The sequence below is a fragment of the Triticum aestivum genome, chromosome 1A, assembly GCF_018294505.1.
Source record: "Triticum aestivum cultivar Chinese Spring chromosome 1A, IWGSC CS RefSeq v2.1, whole genome shotgun sequence".
NCBI classification, from domain to species: domain Eukaryota; kingdom Viridiplantae; phylum Streptophyta; class Magnoliopsida; order Poales; family Poaceae; genus Triticum; species Triticum aestivum.
This window is the reverse complement of record NC_057794.1, coordinates 531,834,137-531,843,610: the sequence shown is the minus strand read 5'-3', so window position 1 is coordinate 531,843,610 and position 9,474 is coordinate 531,834,137. Positions and strand designations below refer to the sequence as shown.

The window sequence follows — 9,474 nt, the reverse complement described above, 5'->3', positions numbered from 1 at the left end:
CACCTACGAAACCTTCTCCGTAAGCTTACTTAACCTTCCATAAAATTCTCTTCTCCCCCCCTGATTTTAACCGGGGTGGGCCTCAGCTGCTAATCTTGGCCCAATTAACAAACCCCACATCAACTTTTACGTAGAATCTGAATGTAACATTACTAGGGCTACAAGAAAAGCTCGAGGATCACGACCCGCTCGAGATCGACTCTTTTTTTGGCTCGGCTTGAGATCGACTCGAAAAGAAACGAGCTGAGTATGAACATTTTTTGTAGCTCGGTCAAGAAATGAGCCAATCTTGAGCCAATACTGGCTCGCTCGATTTTAGCTCGATAGCTCGGCATAATATTATTATGTTAGATGAGCATGCTAGATATTAAATGAAAATAGGATAATTTATGCCATATATGTCATTCAGGATTTTTCTTTGTTTATTTGCAAGCAAGCATGGAAGCTTAATTAATTGCTGAGAAAATTTCTACCTTCGTATGGTAAGTGGTCGGCCGTGCGTTAACTATTCTGTTGTTTCCCAGCATATGCACCTTTGTTTTTTGTTTTCTTTCATCCATGAAGACCACCATCTGTTGGTCCAAGAAAAGATGAGCTCTCCCGACTATGAAGCGATGGTGGTACCTTCAATTGAAGACCACCATCTGCTTCGTTTTCTCAATTATATACTCCGCGGTGGTGGTCCCAATGATGGGAGTATATTTTGCGAATCATTATCTTATGTCGATTCTAGACATTCAGTCATGAGAGAATAAGTCAAATTACATCTAAGAAATTTAAATTATCATCATTTTGATGGAATAATATTTTTAGTGCTTTTTTTATGTGGTGTTGTGCTTTATCTAGCTGGAATAATAGTCATAGATTTATATTTTTATCCTCTCATTTAGCTCGAAACTAGCTCGAGATCAACTCGAAATTGTTACAAGCTAAGCATGAGTCATGTTCTACAGCTCGACCTTGAGCTTCACTTAGTTTGAGCTCGCTCGAATTTTAATATGAGTTGAGCTGAGCCATGTGCAACTCGCTCGAACTCGACTTGTTTGCAGCCCTAAACATTGCGTATGTGTAGCATTGCTCGGTGAACGTTTAGTAAATTGGAAGGAGTCTGTAAAGCCCCGTAACTGTTCGTGCATCTAGCATTTTTTGCTCCTCCGCAGAGGATCAAGGCCATGAACCGACGTGTGATCGTGCTGTTCAATTATCCCTAGCGACCGGGGCCCCACGCCATCTGGAACTGCCTCATCCACTCCGCGCGGGTCCCGCCGCGAGCACCGTACCATCCACTGCCGCCTCGCCACGTCCGCCGCGTCTCCGGGTATATAAGCCGGCGGGAAGGAGCCCGCAGCTGACCACACGGAGCAACGTGAGCCACGCACACCAGATTTACAACCAAGCACGAGAGAAGGAAATGGTTGTGGCGGAGGCCGGCGACGAGATGAGCCTGTCGAACATGGTGCTGGGGTTCTACGAGGAGGCCGACCGGGAGCGGCGGCCCGAGGACGAAACCACCGTCGGCGACGGCGGCTGCAGCGACGACGAGAGGGCCGGCGGCGGCGCCGCCGCCGAGAGCAGCGCGTTCTGGGCGGAGCAGCTCTCCCATTTGCATGTAAGTTAATGGAGTCGATCGTCGTGAACTGGTTGGCGTGTGTGCTTGGCTGTTTGTCATCGCATCATCGGGCGGCATGTAAATTAATCTCGCCGTCACGAATGCGTACACGCAGGAGGTGCTGGGCAAGATGAGCTCGGCGGAGAGCCGGATCCGGGCGGACACGGAGGAGGCCGTCAGGCATGCGCGGTCCGGCACCGCCACCGCGGCAGCTGGCGTCTGCTCCTCCTGCGCGACCCGCGCGACGGCCGGCGGTGGGTGCCGGGGCTGCACGCTCCGGTCCGTCGCGGCGCGGCTGCGCGACGCCGGGTACGACAGCGCCGTGTGCCGGTCCAGGTGGGCGCGCTCGGCGGAGTTCCCCGCGGGGGAGCACAGCTACGTGGACGTGGTGGTGCCGACGAGGAGCGGCAGGGCGGTGCGGGTGGTGGTGGAGCCCAGCTTCCGGGCCGAGTTCGCCATGGCGCGCGGCGGCGCCGGGTACGGCGCGCTGGTGGCCGCGCTCCCGGAGGCGTTCGTGGGCAGGGCGGAGAAGCTGCGCGCCGTGGTCGCGGCCATGTGCGCCGCCGCGAAGCGGTGCGCGCGGGAGAGCAGCCTGCACATGGCGCCCTGGAGGAAGCGCCGGTACATGGAGGCCAAGTGGCTCGGCACGCCGGACCGCCTCTTGGCAACCACCGGCGCCGGCGCGGGTGCCCCCGTGGCGGCCGGGTCCCCGGAGAGCGAGAAGCAGCGCAGGTTCAGGGCCTCCATGCTGACGCTCGACTTCGGCGGCCGGACCGCCGTGGAGGTCGCGTGAGCGATCGATCACACTCGCACCTGGAGATGGCTGCAACCTGTGAACTGCCGGCCTGCGAAATTACCACGAATACATACATACATACATACATACCTATGAATTGAATTCTCGTGTGGGAATACACTGTTTGCTTGCTCCCTCGGTGATCAAAACCGCCAAGGATGCAGCTGCTCCTTCATTTACCGAGCGCTTCGGGTAGGGGCGTTGGCCTCAATGATCTTTGCTCCGGTGAACCAACCCACCCAGCTATCTCTTACGCAGCGATCGACCACAGCCGAGGTGATCAATCGATGATAAATGCCACACGTGTGGCACGAACACATGGCAACTCTAGATGTTTTTATGACAAATTTAGTGACGCGAGGATGTTTAGTTGTCAAGTACGATAACATTTTTGTTCGGATGCCAATTTTTAGGGGTGTTTGGTTCCAGGGACCTTTTTATGTTGGGAATAGAAAAAGTCCCTAGCAAATCAAATAGGGTGAGACTTTTTGCTAAAAGTACTTAGAAGCACCTCCTTGAGAGTCTTTTTTAAAAAGTCTCAGGGACTAGAAAGAGTCCTATGACTAAGAACCAAACACCACCTTAGTTTCTTTTGTTGTTTTTTCTTTTCGAATGGCAACATTGATTGTAAAAACCGTCAGGGTCAAAGTGCTTCGTGCAACACGTGTGACCGTAATCATTTGAAAACAGTATTTGGTTTGATCTCTAGCGACCTACCCCTGCACTGCGATTTGAGTATCTTAATACAGCGAATCAGAGGAGTGGTCGGTAGTTATATGGAGCATCTCTAGCTAGCTAGTAGGTATGCATGAGTCTAATTTTAGTAGGGAGATTTGTGTCCCGGGACAACTTCTCTACTAGCTTAACAGGTCTGCCCTTGCGTTGCGTTGCGTTGCGGACTCATTCCACCATGTATGGTTTGATCTGCTGCCAAAAGCGAGGACGACGGGGCAACATGCAGCGTGTGATGGTGTTGTCTCATCACTGATGCTACTCGGACCGGCCTTTACGAGGTCTTTTTTATAGGGTTAGTTTTAGTTGGCAAAATATGATTGGATTACGAGGGAGGGAAGGACCCCACCCTAGCTGAAATTCAGGGGGAGCGGTTTAGATAGATGGAAGAAGTTCGTCGTTCATATGGGTGCCGTGTGTTTAGGATTATCGGTTGTCTCATACTCCCTTTGTAAAGAAATATAAGATCGCTCATATCTGTTACCGACTGCCATCTGGGAGGATATTATGGGACTGCCAGAGCATCCTGAACTGGGAATTTTGGTGGTACCGATGGCCTTCCTCCCTCGTCTACCGCCGGCACGTGCAAGATCATCACTTGCATGACATGTCACTTCATCAATCTTAGGTCTGACACTAGTTGGTTATGCCTAGCAATGGCGATGTTGCCTGGTTACCAAGTTGGGGGCTTTGCTCGGACTTGATCTTCAGGGTGAAAACCATCGATCTAGCCTTTGGTGGTTGGATCCGGCCATAAGGCGCTTGTGCATCATTCCCTTTCTGGAGGCGTTGGTTATAGAGAACCATCTCATGGTCTTTTCGTTGTCATGATATGGTTGGTGCCAATGATTTTTGTTTTATTTCATCGATCTTTGTTTTGATCGCTTTGATTTTTTTTCTCCGTCCAAGCAAAGCTTCGGTCTTGTATGACTTTTCGCTTATCGTCGTGATTATTTGTGTGTGCGTTTGTATTTTGTTGTGTGCATCGTAGACATGGAGAGGCCATATACACTTGATGCTAAATTACAAGTAAATAAAAAACAGCCTTTGTTGGAAAATCTCTTGACTTCTTGAGCAATTCTATGTCTTTTCTTTTTCTTTTTGAGGATGACTAGTTCTAGAGATTTTAACATAGAAAAATGGAGTGTGTTTTGGGCACATATATAGGTTCCCCATTGGGACTATATGAAACTAGAAGCGTAGGCATGCCGTGCCGTGCCACTGGTCATAGTGAGGAGTAACTTATACTAGTGTCATGCATATGACACTAGTCTAAATTACTATCTTCATAGTGTAAAGTAACATACTAGTAGTGCCATATGTGGCTTCATTTAATGACTTGTAGACTCATCTTGTCTTGTGAAGCGCTATGTTACAGTAACATATTATGTTACCACTTCTCATTAACTACATGCCACATAAGAAAATTTTTCTCGAAGTGCGCTATGTTACTACCTAAGTTACTCCCATTATGACTAGCCTAATACACCAGTACGGAGGAGTATCTACAAAAGGGGGGAGGAGGGCCGGGTTTGTCCCGCCGAAGCTCCAACACTGGTGAGAAGGGCAAAAGAGTGGCACGGGAACAAGAGGGGTGTCAAGACTCATGGGTGCCAAGGCACCCCCCTGTAAAACTGCAAAATAACCTGTACTATGTACTTAACACCAATGATTTAGCAGTTTAGTGCTATTTTATGACTATTTGTTGCAACTATGACGATTTTTAACCAATTTATACTATTTTATTACAGTGTCATTTTCACAAATCTTGAATTGATATGCATATAAATTATGTTCAGTGTACATGATATATGTAAACCGTGGCACCCCAGCGTTAAGATTCTAGGTCCATTACTGCACGGGAACCTCACGCATGCCACGCGTACAAGTGTTTCCACCAACTCTAAAGAGGGCTGTGGGCATTCTATTTCTACCAAGATAGACATGAACTTGTTTTTTTATTTTTATTGTTTTTGCGGGGGAGACATGAACCTGATTATCCAAAAAAAAGATACACAGGAACCTTAGTATATGAGCCTTGTTGAGATTTTGAAGCTTCGACACCAGCAGAAGGCCGTTTAATCACAGTCGTCAAACCTAATTATAAGATTTTTTTGTAAGAGTTTGTAGCATAATCCTTTTCTCCTGTATTGTTTTTTTAACAGTTTTTAATTTTTTTTGAACGGTTTTCTCCTGTATTGTGATTTCAGCATACAATAATAGATGGTACTCCCGCTGTAAAGAAATATAAGAGCGCGGTAGTAGTCAAGTTTTGGCTGATACCGATAGTTTTAAATAGCGCGCTAAGCCTCTTAGCGGCGGACCTTTTCTAAATGCTATAGCGTGCACACGAAGCTATAGCGAGCTATTTAAAACGTTTGTTCATTTGTTTGGATCAAAGTCTCTTAGCACAAGACCTTCTGTAAATGCTATAGCGTGCTATAGCGGGCTATTTAAAACAGTGCTGATACCATACAATCAAGAGTTCGTCTATTCTTCTGAGATGGTTTTTCTTCTAAAAGTCCAGCAAAATATTTATTGTGATCTGTAAAGAAAAAGAAAGGTGTCTCGTGTAGTTTGTGTTTATATACAACGAAAAATTGATTTACAGAGCTGTGATCTACTCCACATAACACGTTTTGGGAGGAAGAGGACACACGATCACAGCAGCTTCGGCGGCGGGGGCCCTGAGAAATCCGGTGGGCTATATGAGAGCTTTAGGATCCAGTTGGCAAGCCTGTTCTTGTTTTGCTCCTGAGCTTCCTGGCAACTGGGGGTTGGGGTCTTCTCAATGGTTCCATATCTATCAAGAGTCGCCTTGAGATTTTCAAGGGTTTTAACTATCTGAGTAAACTCAGGCCTCTTCTCGGGTTGAGCGGACCAGCATTGCTCCATCAATTGTTGCAATGGTGTCGGGCAGCTCGAAGGAACAACCGGTCTCAAGTTCTGAAATTAGAATTTCGTTAACAAACAGTTCATGCGCAGAATTGTCAAGTGAGTAAACTTAATGTTTCTTTGGTAAATTTCCTCACTACGGTAGAAACAAATTGGAAGGTAAGTGAATTAGGAGAGCAAATACCTTATTAACAACTGCATAAGCTGCTTGGAGAGGAGTCATCTCTTCATAAGGGATGGAACCACTAACCAGTTCCCACAAGACGAGCCCAAAACTATAGACATCGACTTTCGGACCATATGGCTTGCGCTTACACATCTCTGGCGCCATCCATCTATATGTGCCTGGGTCGTCTTCCATCGTGTTGCAGTAAACGTCTTCAAAAGCTACTCCGAAATCAACGACCTTTGCGCAACATTCTGCGTCGAATAGAATGTTCTCAGGCTTCACGTCACGGTGGATTACTCCTTGCGAATGCACGTATTCCAGACCACGTGCAATGTCCAGGGCAACGGAGATAATCTTCTCCAAAGGAAGTTGCTTGCCCTCCAGCTTGCGCAGATAGGCTCTCAAAGAGCCCCCAGGCAGGAACTCAGTGATGACACAGAAGACAGGTGCAGAGCTACATGCCCCAACCAGCTGCACAAAATATTGTGAATGGATTTAACATAACTCTTTGTTACAGTATGTGATGAAATCTAGAGTACCAACATGATAAAATGTAGCCACAGTCCAATGATACTACCTTTCTTATGCTAACAGTGCTGTTTAAAAAAACTGATACAAATACAGCTGCGGTGGTCCAGGTAGTCTAATCCCAAGCGAAGGAAATTATTTTTCTTATTATTTTTTGTGAAACAGGCTATGAGCTTGACAACTATGACAACATTGATTACACTGATGGGTATGATATGGGAGCAGTTAGTAGATAGTTATGTCCAATTCAAAGACATTGACTAGTATCCTACTCGTGTACTTGTCATCTCCAGAGGAAGATATTTCTTCTTTTTTTAGTGGCAGGGGGAGAAGATACTTGGCATTGCAGTGAGCATATTCCGTGTATATGTCACTAGGGAGAAATACCCTGGATTATCTACTGTCAGCAAAGTCATGCTTGCAGAAACACTACTAAGAAATGCAAGAAATACAGAAGAGCAAAGTTGAGGCCCTATGGAAGGTAATGCATATTGCACCTGTTAATAATTTGAGGGGTGCTGCATACTGACTCAACTATGCAAAATCCCCAAATTCAAGTATGGACAGTTCCATGAGTACATAGAAAGGCAAAATGACATAGTGGTTACTGTACTGTTTTCTAATTTAGAAATAAATGCTACTCATGGGCAATGGATAGCTAGAAAACATCAAAAGAAAATTTATGTGGAAATTCATTTCATTACCTCAATGACATTACGATGCTGGAGCCGAGCCAAAATGGTAACTTCGACAGTGAACTGCTTCTCAAGCCGAGCAGCCAATTCCGGATCTTCACCATCATCAGGTAGCCTGATAAACTTGACAGCAACAGGCTGCTCCTTGTAGATTCCATGGAACAGACGACTATACGCTCCTGATGCAAATCTATGGCCAATGAGTAACTGTGAGCGGTCGACCGTCCATTTCTCAAGTACATCGAGCGCAGCGACCTTTGCAACTCTAGCTTCCGAGTTCCTTGGCCAGGAAGAGGCCCTTTTGGTTACCAATTTGGTCGCTGCTCTTGTCGAAGAGAATGCAAAAGGGGGACTATCATCCAGCAACCGAACAGAGCTAGATTTCCTTTGCCGCTGTGGAGAGGAGAACCTCTTGCTGGCAGCTTTCGCCTCCCTAAAAACGTCGGAGATGACGCGCGCTGGGATAGGGGATTTCGCTCTTCTCTTCGGCTTTGATCCATCCCCAGCAACCTTGAAAGATACACTCCGTGGATTAGAATCCCCGGCTAGCCCTGCATCCTTGGCAAAGTAAGGACCTGGGCTAGAGCACACCCTCTGCAACCTCAAGCTTTGCTCCTCGGAGTGGAAAGAGAACTCCAGCGTGTTGCCTGAGCTTCCATCATTCAAACCCCGGACAATACGCCGATTAGGAATATCCAGTGATTTCAAGCTCAGGCCGTTTCCCTTGGGTCCAACCTCACGCCGATCTTGCATCATCGACGTTTCTTTCAGTGAGCCATCGCCAACAGAACCACTCTGTTTCAGCTGAACATCTGAAAACACAACATCTTTCGGCTTCCGGTCTGCCTGGCCGGCTGCCGATTTTGCCCTGGGAATCGCCGGCCTCGCCGGGTTTGAGACCGCCCCTTTGGCCCTCGGCCGCAGGCTCTTGAGCTCCGAATCAAAATCTTTCTGCATGGACACGGCGCGGCGGCTGAACTGCTCGTCGAAGGAGCACCTGCCGGAGCTAGACCTGACGATGGAGTGCGAGAACTTGGTGCGCCGCACCCACGAGTACTCGTCCTCGTCCATCTCCTCCGCGAAATCTCAAGCAAACCAGATCCGAGAATACCGTAGGGCCGTCACGAAGTTGCAGCAAGAACTGGATCAGAGGACTCTGGGAATCTGAGAACCTGACGCTAGAAGAGGATCTGCATTTGATCCCTCCCCGCCGGCGGTGAGACCCCGGAGTGCGTGCTGCTCCATCGCGGTCGACTCCGGCGCGCCATTCGACCAGATTCAACCGCCAATCGCCGGCTCCTCCTCGTCGTCGTTGGCCCGAACCTGAATCAGTTTGTTGGATTGAACGCTCAGAAACAAAACAGCAAATCAAATCGAGAAGAAGGAGAAAAATCCGGCCTTGTGCGTGGCGGGGGCGGGGGCGCTACCAAGATTCCTAGTGCGTATCGGGGGCGGGGGGCACCACGGAATCAACCAATCTACCGAACGAGGGAGGGAGAGAAGGCGGGCCAACCGGTCGGTTCGGGAAAGGCCAAGGCATGGACCGAACAGTAGGCCGTACGTGCGTGGGCGAATGAGGGGAGCGCGGCGGCGGACCGGGACACGCCGCCCGCTCGCTCGCTCGCTCGCAGGGTGGGAAAGGGGAGGGGAGGGAAAGCGACGAGATGCGTCGCCCCGAAGCAGACGGTGGCGAGTGGAGTAGGAGTAGGAGTAGGAGTATATTGTTTTTGTGGCGGGATTCAAAGGCCGTTGGTCTCACGCCTCTTTCTCCGCCGTCGTCGCCTCCCGTGACGCCACGGGAAGAGGAAAAAAATTATATGAGACCAGGTCTCATATAAATCAGGTGAGACCCGCCCTGATGAATGACACGTGTCATCCATCAGGATGGGTCTCACCTGCTAATCCGTGAGACCTGGTCTCATAGAATTTTTTTCCATGGGAAGACGCGCGCGCCCAGATCGAATCTAAACCCGGCGAAAGCGAATGAAACGGCCGCCGGAGGCAGCGGATTGGCGGAGGCGACGGTCGGGCCGAATCGGGATCACGCGGA

At 48.7% G+C, this 9,474-nt stretch overlaps 2 protein-coding genes across 4 annotated transcripts in view; one reads left to right on the top strand and one right to left on the bottom strand.

Moving 5' to 3' along the window:
* Nucleotides 1–1,365: 1,365 nt before the first annotated feature.
* On the top strand, nucleotides 1,366–3,113 carry LOC123177355 (uncharacterized). The gene is made up of 2 exons (XM_044591168.1): nucleotides 1,366–1,609; nucleotides 1,725–3,113. The coding sequence occupies exons 1-2, from the start codon at nucleotides 1,412–1,414 to the stop codon at nucleotides 2,400–2,402; spliced, it is 876 nt and encodes a 291-aa protein (XP_044447103.1). The 5' UTR covers nucleotides 1,366–1,411; the 3' UTR covers nucleotides 2,403–3,113.
* Nucleotides 3,114–5,555: 2,442 nt separating this feature from the next.
* LOC123063392 (fibroblast growth factor receptor 4) overlaps nucleotides 5,556–9,474 on the bottom strand; it is a 4,644-nt gene continuing 725 nt past the window's right edge. Inside the window, exons 1-4 of one of the 3 annotated variants that reach the window (XM_044487159.1) lie at nucleotides 8,852–9,207; nucleotides 7,434–8,747; nucleotides 6,217–6,672; nucleotides 5,556–6,083 (exon numbers count right to left, since the gene is read on the bottom strand). In XM_044487159.1, the coding sequence (XP_044343094.1) occupies nucleotides 5,799–6,083; nucleotides 6,217–6,672; nucleotides 7,434–8,495 (1,803 nt within the window). In that variant the 5' untranslated portion in view covers nucleotides 8,496–8,747; nucleotides 8,852–9,207 and the 3' untranslated portion in view covers nucleotides 5,556–5,798. Of the gene's footprint in view, nucleotides 6,084–6,216; nucleotides 6,673–7,433; nucleotides 8,748–8,851; nucleotides 9,208–9,474 lie in introns of those variants that run through there. The other 2 variants (XM_044487172.1, XM_044487164.1) reach the window with 2 other exon arrangements.